Source organism: Hemiscyllium ocellatum, chromosome 4 (assembly GCF_020745735.1).
Source record: "Hemiscyllium ocellatum isolate sHemOce1 chromosome 4, sHemOce1.pat.X.cur, whole genome shotgun sequence".
NCBI lineage: Eukaryota > Metazoa > Chordata > Chondrichthyes > Orectolobiformes > Hemiscylliidae > Hemiscyllium > Hemiscyllium ocellatum.
In genome coordinates, this window is record NC_083404.1 from 72,839,243 (window position 1) to 72,852,669 (window position 13,427).

The window sequence follows — 13,427 nt, forward strand, 5'->3', positions numbered from 1 at the left end:
ACAGTGCTGACCTGGAAGTTTGAAACTAGGATGAGGTGGGGGAAGGGGAAATGAGGAAGATGTTGAAGTCCACATTGATGACCTGGGGTTGAAGTGTTCCGAGGCGGAAGATGAGGCGTTCTTCCTCCAGGCGTCTGGTGGTGAGGGAGCGGCGGTGAAGGAGGCCCAGGACCTCCATGTCCTCGGCAGAGTGGGAGGGGGAGTTGAAATGTTGGGCCACGGGGCGGTGTGGTTGATTGGTGCGGGTATCTCGGAGATGTTCCCTAAAGCGCTCTGCTAGGAGGCGCCCAGTCTCCCCAGTGTAGAGGAGAACACATCGGGAGCAACGGATACAATAAATGATATTAGTGGATGTGCAGGTAAAACTTTGATGGATGTGGAAAGCTCCTTTAGGGCCTTGGGTAGACCTCTGTCAGTTTTAGAAGTTTAAGCACACTTTTTCTTTCTCTGCTGTCTCACTTTCCCTCTCTTCTCCTCTTCTCTCTTTTTCTCTGTTCTGCTGCTCTCTCTTCTGCTTTGAGTCATAGTTCAATTTGTTTAATTTCTGCTGCTCTTTCCTTATCTCTTGCCTCTAACTCAAGCTGCTTCATTTACAATGGAATTCTTGCCATCTCTATAGATTTTGATAGTTCCTCCTGCAAGGTTAAATGCTGAACTCCTGTTGTAATTATCTCTCCTTTTCTCACTGAAGCAGGCAGTTCCAATTCCAGCTTCTCTGCTAATTCTTGCAACTTGCTCTTGTTCATTTTTTGCAAAAAACTTACAAGGTCACTGCATCCACATCCAGAAAACCTTTGGTGACTGAAAGAGACATGACTATCCCATGCTTTGTTCCAATCAAACCAATACACGAAATAAGGGCACTAGCACCTACCACTCACTGTTTAATATCCCGCAAAGAGCCCCCAGTCTGTTATGGACTAAGCCAGACCACTCAAAACATTCTTAAGCAGGCAGCTCAGACCACAACTTTGCAATTTGTTTCGGTAAGTGGACAATGAAAATTACACAGATTAAGCTAGCTAGGTTGACTTCTAGATTTTAAAACAGACAAAAATGTATTCACAATATTACACAATGAAACACAAAGAACAGAATAAAGAACCTCTACAGAACTCAACCTATCCAACTAGACTTAATTATGCTGTTCTGAATATACACAACAGTCCTAATAATCAAACTCCCTTTAAAATCCAGTATAAATGGAACACATGCTTACAGGTTGAAGTTGTAGGGCAGAAAAAGAGAGAGTCAGTTTCCACACATCTCCCTGTTGAACTCCTCACCAGGCCAGACTGAAGTAAAACTGCTCTGCTCAGCTAGTTGGAGAGCTAACCACGCCCCGCTCTTTATGCAGGTCACTTCCAAAGCATGACCACTCTGGCCTGAAGTCTCATCTGTTTACATATAAACAAAAGGCCTACCAAAATCCTTTTAATCTCTGCACCAAACCAGATTGATCAGAGTCTGGCCCAGTTTATTGTCCCCTGAAAAAAAAACAAGGACAGAGTCTCCTGGAGTCAAGGAAAAGCTTTTAGAACAAAAGGGGCCAGCTTTGTGACAGTAGCTTCAGAGATAATTGATGGATGAGTAATAATTTTCCAAGAATACTTAGATTCAGAAAAACCAATTGGAAAAGTGAGTGGAACACCCTTCTTCAAAAAGGGAGGGAGACAAGAAAAAGTTAACTGTAGGCCAATTAGCTTAGCGCAGGTCACTGGAAAAATGTTCCAGCCTATCGTAAAGGATGTAATTGCAGAACACTTAGAAATATATAGTAAATATATATGTGTTCACTGGGGAAGTCACAAGCAATCTCCCAGAGGTAATAGTAGCTGAAAGATCTGAACTTAAGGGAATTTATATTTGCCAGGAAATGGTGTTGGAGAGACTGTTAGGTCTGAAGCTGATAAGTCCCTGGGACCTGATGGTCTGCATCCCAGGGTACTGAAGGAGGTTGCTCTAGAAATCATGGATGCATTGGTGATCGTTTTCCAATGTTCTATAGATTCAGGATCAGTTCCTGTGGATTGGAGAATGGCTAATGTTGTCCCACTTTTTAAGAAAGGAGGGAGAGAGAAAGCAGGGAATTAGTCTAACCTCAGTGGTGGGAAAGATGCTGGAGTCAATTATAAAGGATGAAATGACGACACATCTGGATAGCAGTAACAGGATAGGTCAGAGTCAGCATGGATTTATGAAGGGGAAATCATGCTTGACTAATCTTCTGGAATTTTTTTGAGGATGTAACTCTGAAGATGGACAAGGGAGATCCAGTGGATGTAGTGTACCTGGACTTTCAGAAAGCCTTTGATAAAGTCGCACATAAGAGGTTAGTGAGCCAAATTAGGGCGCATGGTATTGGGGGAAAAATACTGACTTGGATTGAAAATTGGTTGGCTGACAGGAAACAAAGTAGTGATAAACAGCTCCCTTTCAGAATGGTAGTGGGATACCGCAGGGATCAGTGCTGGGACCGCAGCTTTTAACAATATACATTAATGTTATAGATGATGGTATTAAAAGTAATATTAGCAAAATTGCTAATGATACAAAGCAGGGTGAAATGTGAGGAGGATGTTAGGACATTACAGGGTGACTTGGACAGGTTAGGTGAGTGGACAAATGCATGGCAGATGCTGTTTAATGTGGATAAATGTGTGGTTGTCCACTTTGGTGGCAAGAACAGGAAGGCAGATTACTACCTAAATGGAGTCAAGTAAGGTAAAGGGGCAGTACAATGAGATCTAGGTGTTCTTGTACATCAGGTAATGAAAGCAAGCATGCCGGTACAGCAGGCAGTGAAGAAAACTAATAGCATGCTGGCCTTCATAGCAAGAGGAATTGAGTATAGAAGCAAGGAGGTTCTTCTGCAGCTGTAAGGGCCCTGGTGATACCGCTCCTGGAATAGTGTGTGCAGTTTTGGTCTCCAAATTTAAGGAAATACATTCTGGCTATTGAGAGAGTGCAGCGTAGGTTCACGAGGTCAATTCCTGGAATGGCGGGACTGTCTTACATTGAAAGATTGGAGCAACTGAGCTTGTATACCCTTGAGTTTAGCTGGCTGAGAGGGAATCTGATTGTGACGTATAAGGTTATTAAAGGATTGGTCATTCTGGAGGCAGGAAGCATGTTTCCACTGATGGGTGAGTCCCGAACCAGAGGACACAGTTTAAAAATAAGGGGTATGCCATTTTGAACAGAGTTGAGGAGAAACTTCTTCACCCAGAGAGTGGTGGCTGTGTGGAATGCTCTGCCCTAGAAGGCTGTGGAGGCTAAGTCTCTGAATACTTTGAGGAAAGAGTTCGATAGAGCTCTTAAGGATAGTGGAATCAATGGTTATGGAGATAAGGTGGGAACAGGATACTGATTGAGGATGATCAGCCATGATCATAATGAATGGTGTGGCAGGCTCGAAGGGCAGAATAGCCTACTCCTGCACCTATTGTCTATTATCTATCGCCTAATCAAGCAGTGTCACTCTTGTTTCATGAAAGAGAAATCATATCTGACAAATGTATTATAGTCCTTTGAGAAGGTAACATGTAGAATAAACAAGAAAATAGTGGATGAAATACATTTGGATTTCGAAAGGGCATTTGAGAATGGAGGACTACTTAATAAGAGAACACTTCATGGTTTTGGGAATAGAGGATTGGCTAATTGAAAATAGAAAGCTGGGTTAAAGGGTTTTTTCAGCAGGACAATCTTTAATGAGTCAGTGGAATGCCACAGGGATCAGTGTTGGGACCACAATTGTTTACAATATATATTGATGATTTGGATGATGGAAGTGAATGTTCTACACTCAAGTTTGCAGATGACACACAAATAGGTGGGAATGTAAGTAGTGATGATGACAGATGAATCTATAGAGGGATTCTGATTAAGCTCGGGTTAAATGAATGAGCAAAAACTTGGCAGTTGGAACATAATATGGGAAAATGTATGGTTATGCACTTTGGCAGGAAGACTACAAGACCTGAGTATTATTTAAAGGGTGAAAATTTAAAGCAAGCCGCAGCACAGAGGGATTTGGTGGTCCTTATGCACAAATCACAAAAAGCTAGCATTCAACTTCAGTGAATAATAGGAGAGGTAAATGGAATTTTGGCCTTTATTTCAAAGGGAATGAAACACAAGAATAGAGAGATCTTGCAAAAGCAATACAAGACACAAGTCAGATCACACCTGGAATAGGGTGACCAGTTTGATCCCTTATCCAAGAGTAGATATACTGGCATTGGAAACAATTTAGAGAAGATTAGGTTAGATTCTCTACAGTGTGGAAACAGGCCCTTTGGCCCAACAAGTCCACACCGACCCTCTGAAGAATAATTCACCCAGACCAATTTCCCTCTAACAAATGCACCTAACACTATGGGCAATTTAGCATGGCCAATTCATCTGGTCTGTGGGAGGAAACCGGAGCACTCAGAGGAAACCCATGCAGACACGGGGAAAATGTATAAACTCCACACACAGTCGCCCAAGGCAGGAATCGAACCTGGGTCCCTGGTGCTGTGAGGCAACAGTGCTAACCACTGAACCATTGTGCTAGATTATACAATTCACTAGATTCTGGTATCAAAGGATTTTCTTTTGTGGAGAAGTTTAGTAGATGGGCTTGTATTAATTTGAACAGATGGCTGAGAGGTTAACTTATTGAAACATACAAGATTATTAGAGGACTTGACAGAATAGATGTGGAGAGGTTGGTTCCCCTTGTGGGAGGGTCCAGAACTTGAGACGGTAATGGGGAGGAACTTCTCTGTGGGTAGCAAATCTATGGAATTCTTTAGAGGACTATCATGTTTGGCTCAATAAGTTTATTTAAAGCTGTGATAGATAGACTTTTAATCAGTAATTGAATCAAAGATTATGGGAAAAGGCAAAAAAGTGGAGTTCAGGATTATCAGATCAGCCATGATCTTGTCGACTGACAAGGAGAATTGATGGGCTGAATGTCTATTTATGTTTCTATGTTTTATGGTCATACTGTCAGTTAATCCATCCAGGTAGTAACTGCCATCAATGTCTTTTACTTAAAGTTTTCAAATGTTTTCTTAAGATCATGACAAGTTTAGATAATTAGCTAATTTGTAGGGGGTTACTTTTTTTGTAATTCTTTTCATCGAGATTGATTTATTCATGCATTTGCACCATGAAGTAGCATTGCATTTTAAGCATTTTGCCTCATCATAATTCAATTTCAATAGTTCTAACCAGTGGAAAGGTTTAAAAATAATGTTTTCAAAAATACAGGGGTAAATCCTGCTAACAGTCATCCATTTTGTTGATAGATTTATAAACTGGGGAAAGGCAAACTCTATAAAGCCAGGGACGTTTTGGGAAGTACACTGATTATAACTACTTGATGGAAAGTCAGTGGCAAATCCATGAGTGGCATTAAAAAGCAAGATTCTGCATGCTCAGGTGCAGCCAAACAAACAGTCAGATGCCGTAATATCTCCATAATGATTTTTGATTAAGGTGCAATAGCTAACATTGGTTACTGATCATAGGGAGAAGCTTGTACAGACCAGAAAAGTGATGACTCATCATAGAATTCAGATGGGCGAGCGTGTGAAATTCTGGTTATACACTGGGTTCTGCTAAAGTCAGCTGATGCCCAAAGGAACTATGTTATTAATCAGGAAGTTTCTGATGTCTCAGGAAATAACAGTGATGCGTACGTGTTTATACATTTCCACACTGAAATAAGCGAGGCAACTGATTAGCATTTTTACACATAATTCTCAGTTTAAGATAAAGCAGAGATTTATAGTATTTTTAGCATTATACAATGTTCAAAAACATGGAGACTGTAGACCAATTGACATCAGGAAAATTAGGAGAAATGGCAAAAGCAAATGGTGATGAAAATGATGACAAAAATCAAAAGGGCAGTAGAAAACCCAATTTTAATTATGCCATTGTGCTTAAAACAGCTTGGATTGCAATTTTTCTCTTCCTTCTTCCCAGCAAAGTCTACATGGCATTTCACAATCAAACAATAGAAATTCTATGAAATGAAACTAATTTTAAAAAAAAATGCTGGTTGATTAGCAGCAGTAATTTTAAGCCTAGGTGAGTGGGTGAAAATCTGATGAATTTTAACAGCGTCCATATGCATCAAACTGGTTTGTGCTCAAGCCTCGTCTCATTAGCAGAATTAGTCGTGCATGTCAGAGAACAGATGGCCTTGCAGAGTGAAAGGAGTCATTTCCTTTTGTGTTTCCTTTCGAGCACTGAAACAAGGTTGTTTAAATAGCTATTGTACAGTGTAGACAGAGGAGATGAAAGTCTTATCTGCCTGTCTCATGGGGGCAGGGTGGTATTAAGAAATGTCTTTCTGAAAACAAAACAAAATTTCAGTACATCACCTCTACTTGACAGAGAAAACATATGATTTGATTTGATTTATTATTGTCACATATACTGTAATGCAGTGAAAAATGTTCTTTTGCATGGTCTACAGGCAGATCATACCATACGCAGTGCATCAAGTAGCAGGACAGAGTGCAGAATACAGTGTTACAGACAGAGGGTGCAAAGGGAGAAATCAACATTAACATTTGAGAAGCCCATTCAAAAATCTGATAAAAGCAGGGAAGAAGCTGTTCTTGAATCTGTTCATACATGTACTGAAACTCTTATATCGTCTGCCCGATGAAGAAGTTGAAAGAGAGTATAACCGGGGTGGGAAGGGTCTTTGATTGTATTGGTTATTTGCCCGAGACAGCAGAAAGTATAGATGGAGTCAATGGATGGAAGGCTGGTTTGCGTGATGGACTGGGCTGTGTTAATGACTCTTTATGGTTTCAGAGAATTTCCTTCACCTCTTAAGGAAGTAGAAGTGTTGTTATGCTTTCAATGTGGGTGGGCCAGGATGGATTGCTGGTGATCATCACTCCCAGGACCTTGATACTCTGGACCATTTCCACCTCAGCACCATTGATGCAGATAGGGGCGTGCCCTCCACTACACTTTCTGAAGTCAATAACTAGCTCCTTCATTTTGTTGATATTGATGGAGAGATTGTCATCTTTGCACTATGCACTAAGCATGCGATCCCTTTCCCGATTTCTGTCCTGTCATTGCTTGAGATCCAACCTACAATGGTGGTGTCATCAGCAAACTTGTAAATGGAGTTGGGGCAGTATTTGACAACACAGTTATGAGTGTTTAAGAAGTACAATAGGCAACTGAGTACGTAGCCTTGCAGGGAACTGGTCCTGAGGATTGTCATGAAAGAGGTGTTGTTGCCTATTCTTTTTGATTGCGGTCCATGGCTCAGGAAGTCGAGAAATCAGTAACAGAGGGGTGAGCTGAGACCTAGGTCTCGGAGTATGGCGATGAGTTTGTTTGGAATTAGAGTTGAAGGTGAAGCTGTAGTTAATAATTGAAGCTGACCTAGATATCCTTGCAATCCAAAATTCCAGGGATGAGGGTCAGGCCAGGGAGAATGGACCTGTTGCATCGGTAGTCAAATTGCAAACAATCAAGGAAATCTGGTAGGCTGGAGTTAATGTCAGCCATGACTAACTTATCAAAGCATTTCATGATTGTGAAGATCAGTGCCACTGGGCAGTAGTCATTGAGGAATGCTGCATAATTTTTCTTTGATACTGGCATGATGGTGGGCTTCTTTAAGTGGGTGGAGACTTCAGATTGAACTAAGGAGAGGTTAAAGATGTCAGCAAATATTCCTACCAATTGGTCTGCAAATGATCTGAGTGAATGACCAGGCCAGTGGCTTTCTGTAGGGTCACTCTCAAGAAGGCTGATCTAAAATCTGTGGTAGTGGGTTTGGGTGCATCTGAAGCTGTTGGGACAGATGACATTATTTCACTGACATTCTGTTCAAAATGAGCATAGACTGCATTGAACAAATCAGATATGGATGTATTATCACCTGCAACTGTTCAACTTTACTTTGTAGTCTGTTATGTCAGTGTGTTTAGTATGGCTCTCAAGCTTAATTTGGTATTATCTTTTGGGGTCTCTGCTGGCTTTGCAAAGGTGGTACCTGTACAGGGTCACCTGACTTGAACACCTCAGACCTGGCCTTCAGAAGGGAGTGGATCTCTTGGTGCATTCATGGTTTCCAGTTAGGGAACATTCGGATTAACTTCTTTGACATGTAATCTGCTACACACTAATGAAGTCTATGATGGTAGTGGCATACTCGTTTAGGTAAGTCGCTAAATTCTTGAATATGGACCAGTCCACCAACTCTCAGCAGTCCCATTGAAGATCTTCCACTGTCAAGACCCAACACTGCCCTACTGCATGAATGAAATGTGTGAATGAATGGAAGAAAATCTGAAAAGTGAGATCAAAACTGAGAACTCTTTGGCTCATGTGGTTTAATTAGTCGAGTTATTTAAACAAAGTTATACCAAAACAAAAAATGTCTGATTGTTTGCTCTTTGACTTTGCTCAAAGATTCTATAGAAGTGAATAACAAGAAACAGCAATTTGCTCTTGGATTCAATTTTTGTTGTCTTTTCCCAAAGCTGAATTTGAGGACAGGGATCTTGGCCAAACATGGAGCAAAAGTTCTGAAGTTCTTTTTCTGAACCTTGTCTTCAGGCTGAAATGTAGGCTAGAAGTCTGAACTGAGGGAAATGTTGAGTGGGATTTCACAAGAGTGACCCATTTATGACTAGAGTGTGGGCTCACCATTTATTTATGGAAGGATGATACGCTCTCAAATCTGGGTGGCCAAATTGAAAGCAGTAGTGACAACTAAATGAAGGAGAGGGTGTACATACTCCCACTACAACAGTCTTAGAGATTAAATAAATATGGCTTTTGTAGTCAGACACAACTGGAGAGAGGTGGCATCGAGCAATCCAGAGGATACGGGTTAAAATTCTGGGGACATGGGTTTGAATCCTTTTGTGGCAGATCGTGAAATTCAATTCAATAAACTGGTCCCCATCAAAAGCAGGAACCTGAAGCAGATCTTACAGTGGTTTACAAAATGAGGAGGGGCATGGATAGGATAAATAGACAAAGTCTTTTCTCTGGGGTGGAGGATTCCAAAACTAGAGGGCATAGGTTTAGGGGGAGATGGAAAAGATATAAAAAAGACCTAAGGGGCAATTTTTTCATATAGAGGATGATATGTTTATGGAATGAGCTGCCAGAGGAAGTGGTGGAGGTTGGCAAAATTGCAACATTTAAAAGGCAATTGGATGGGTATATGAATACGAAGGGTTTGGAGGGATATGGGCCAAGTGTTGGCAGGTGGGTCTAGATTGGGTTGGGATATTTGGTCGGCATGGACAAGTTGGACCGAAAAGTTTGTTTCCGTACTGTGCATCCCTATGACTCTGTGACAGGAAAATCCTAGTTGGCATCTACAACAAATCTTAATAGGCCAATTGTCACAGCATCTTCTAGGTCTAGCTTCAGTAAATAGCCTTGGTGATATGGTAAGGAGTCATGGAAAAGGCATTGTTCTTTTAAATATCAACTCACCTCTTACCAGCATCAGTGGCACTTAAAATCAAGCCCATTGTTTCTATATAACAATTAAAGTAAACTAGCAATCTCACATGCTTTCCACAAATAATTCATTTTGGGTGTAATTCTCCATATACATCATGGAGAAATGGTACTGATGAGATTGCTCTAAGTAAAAAATAAAATGTTGAATGGTGGCAATCTATAAAATTCAATTATTTGTGGTGCAACATATACAAAAGAGGCATATCTTTCCTGGTTAAACACAGAGCACACAAATTATATGGCAGTTTACCCATGCTATTGTCATTGTTTAGATAGTACGGAGAATACACACATTCATAGTTTACTTAAAACTGGAACTCCTGCAGCTGAACAGGAAAAGTTCTGATTGCTACTTGACATACATTCCATCCACCAGTGCTTTCTCCCAGTGTTGATGGCATTGTCACGTCCTGCTTCCCACCTCTCCTGAGAAACTAGTGGTGGGAGAATGCACATGTGCATCAGCAATTGGAATAGGTGTTGGTTGGACACATGCAGCTGCTCCTGCTTGGTGACAGACATGGACACAAAGCTGGGTAGAAGCATGAATTGTGTGGCGGAAGATGCAAAGGTGTTTCCGTACAATTTGAACAAGACGATGTGACAACTAAAAGGCAAATGAAGTATCATGTGGATAAATGTGAGGTTATCCAGATTGGTAGCAAAAACAGGCAGGCATATTATTATCAGAATGGTGATAGATTGGGAAAAAAGGAGGTGCAAAAAGACCAGGTAGTCCTTGTGCACCAGTTGCTGAAAGTAAGCAGGCGGTGAAGAAGGTGAATGGTATTTTGGCCTTCATTGCGAAATAATTTGCAAAAAGGAACAGGGCCATCTTGCTGCAATTTGTAGGGGACCTTGGTGAGACCACACCCAGAGTATTCCATGCAGTTTTGATCTCCTTACCTGAGGAAGGATGTTCTGACTATGGAGGGAGCGTAAATAAGATTTACAGACTGCTTCCTGAGATGGTAGTGTTGTCTAACAGAGACACAGGTCTCTGGTAAGCAGTCCTTTGAAAGATGTGACACAAATAGACAGGGTGATTAAGAACATGTTTAACACACTTGACTTCATTGCTCATACCATTCAGTATAGGAGTTGGAACACCATGTAGCTGTAGGACTTTTGCAGTACTGTGTTCAGTTCAAGTTGCCCTGTTATAGGAAAGATGTTATTAAATTGGAGATTGTTCAGAAAAGATTTACAAGGATTTGTCAGAACTAGAAACTTTGAATTATAAGGAAATGCTGGATAGACTGGGACTTTTTCACTGAAGCATAGGAGGTTGAAGGGTGACCTTCAGAAGTTTATAAATTCATGAGGACATTGTTAAGGTGAATACCACAAGTCTTTTCCCAAGCGCAGGGGAGTTCTAAACTAGACAGCATATTTTTAAGGTGAGAGAAGAATGTTTCAAAAGGGACATGAGGGGCAACTTTTTCACACAGAGTGTTTCATATGTGGAATGAACTGCCAGAGGAAGTGGTAGCTGCAGCTATAGTTACAACAGTTAAAAGATATTTGGACAGTACATGAATAGATGGAGAGGGATATGAGCCAAATGCAGGAAAATTGTACTAGTTTAGTTTGAGAAATTGATCAGCATGGTCAAATTTGACTAAATGGTCTGCTTCCGTGTTGTAAGACTCTGATTCTATGGCAGGACTGTCACATGAAGAGACATTGTAGTGTTTCAGACTAAATATCCGTTCTCAGATAAGGAGACCATAATTGCACAGCTCTGCTGTCACCAATGCCCTGTACTATTGCAGCAACACAGTCTTGCTCCTGTACATAAATCCTCTTACTACAAAGGCCAACATACCATTTGCCTTCTTCATTACCTGCTGCACTTGCAAGCTTACTTTCTATTGTTTCTACAATGCAGTAGTAAAACACTGAAGACTAATTAACCTAAATTGCATATTTATAACTAATCAGTTAGTGAGATAGAGAAATATTAACTACTTACTCTTCAAGCACTTTCAGCCTTTCCCCCTTTTTGAAGTTCAAGTCATCTGTATGGTTTCCTTCATATGGATACAAGGCAATAACTATTTTGCCATCAGTCTCTGTCATGTAAATATAGAAGTTATTATGTTAATTTGAGTGCAAAATCAAAACAGAATGAATGAGGTTTTCAAATTATTCTCAGCTCTTTGTAAGTTACCTTCAAATTTCTGAAACTTCTGGCCAGGTAATAGATGAGAATCTTGGTTTGAACTCTGAAACAAGGTTCATATTTAAGTACTCAATAATGTAAATATAAAAATATACATCATAATCTCAACTTATATAGCCACCTTCCTGATCCCACGCTACATCAATTTAAAACAAAAATTAATTAGCTTTATTTCAATACATTGCAAGTTATCATCTACGCACTACTCTAGTTACCATTAAAAACATAGGAGCACAACAGCAGATGCACTGGCGTAATTATTTTAACCATATTCAATATCGTAATTCAGTTGTACTTTGTCTTCGACATTTCCTATCGTAATACAATTTTGACAATACAGCTCAGGAAGAACATTTCATCCTTGAACAAGGTCCAGTACAGATTCACTAGAATGATACAGTGACTAAGGTTCAAGACTTGTTGCATACACATAGTTGGTACTTCCTTGACTATAGAAGATAGTCTCTGACTGAAATGATTAAAATGTTAAAAGGGATTTGATGGGGTAAATATAGAGAAACAATTGCTTCTGTTTAAAGAATCAAAAACACTGGAACATAATTTTAAAATCTGACCATTTCTTTCAGGAGGGATATCAGGAAGCTATTTTTATATTAAGAATAGTAGAAATCGAGAATTGCCCAGCAAAAGGCTATAGATGCTTAAGTGTTTTTAGAGAGCAATGAACTTCAGTTGCACGAAGGCTTCAAGGACATGGAGTTAAGGCAGTTAAATAGACATGAATGAATAGCTCAACCATGATTGAATAACCTACTTCTGTTTCATTATTAGTTAGGGAAAAGAGAAACCAAGTAACAAAGAAAAATGATCCCCAAGTCAAATGCTGGAGGACAATGCTGTTGTCAATTGTTCCAAAGACTGCAGAAAAGTAAAGGGGAGATGGCGCTTCATGCTCAGTCACAGAAGGTGTGATTTATAATGAGCTTAGGACAGTATCATAATTGAGACAGAGATAGAAAGCAGATTAGAAAATTTCAAACTTGGAGTCACACATAAGATGACAATTTGGGAGATGAAAATGAAGGTCAGAGATGGAAGTTAACTTGCAAAAGCAGATGGATTGAGATTTGATTAGATAATATCAAGGAGGGAGAATGGAAGTTTCAAAATCCAAGGATGGAATCATCTCTAAGTAACCGTTAGATTAGATTCCCCTAGTGTGGAAACAGACACTTTGGCCAAACAAGTCCACACCGGCTCTCCGAAGAGCAACCCACCCAAACCTATTCCCCGACATTCACTCCCCCGACTAATGCACTTAACACTACGGGCAATTTAGCATGGCTAATTCACCTAACCTGCACATCTTTGGACTGTGGGAGGAAACCGGAGCACCTGGAGGAAACCCACGCAGACACGGGGAGAATGTGCAAACTCCACACAGTCAGTCGCCTGAGGCAGGAACTGAACCCGGGTCTCTGGCGCTGTGAGGCAGCAGTGCTAACCACTGTGCCACCATGCCGCCCAAAGTTAGCAAAGAGGTAACAGAACAAAGAGTTATGGATGTGATGAACTTCGAGAAAGTCATGAAAGAAAATAGAGAAAGATCTGAGAGCATTAGAGAGCTTTGAGGAGAGGAATATTTTAAGATGTAGACTGACTGTTTAATTTGATGTTCATGATATTTATTTAAAGTAAAATTCTGGTGATGAAAAGTTGAATGGTAAATAAAGTAACTCTGACAAATCTGGAGTTTAAG

The 13,427-nt window shown here is 40.4% G+C and overlaps 1 protein-coding gene across 2 annotated transcripts in view; it reads right to left on the minus strand.

Moving 5' to 3' along the window:
* Positions 1 to 13,427, minus strand: part of lyn (LYN proto-oncogene, Src family tyrosine kinase) — a 108,642-nt gene that overhangs the window by 76,798 nt on the left and 18,417 nt on the right. For both annotated transcript variants that reach the window (XM_060823449.1, XM_060823445.1), the window contains exons 3-4: positions 11,696 to 11,750; positions 11,498 to 11,597 (exon numbers count right to left, since the gene is read on the minus strand). In XM_060823449.1, coding sequence (XP_060679432.1) covers positions 11,498 to 11,597; positions 11,696 to 11,750 — 155 coding nt within the window. The remainder of the gene's footprint in view (positions 1 to 11,497; positions 11,598 to 11,695; positions 11,751 to 13,427) is intronic.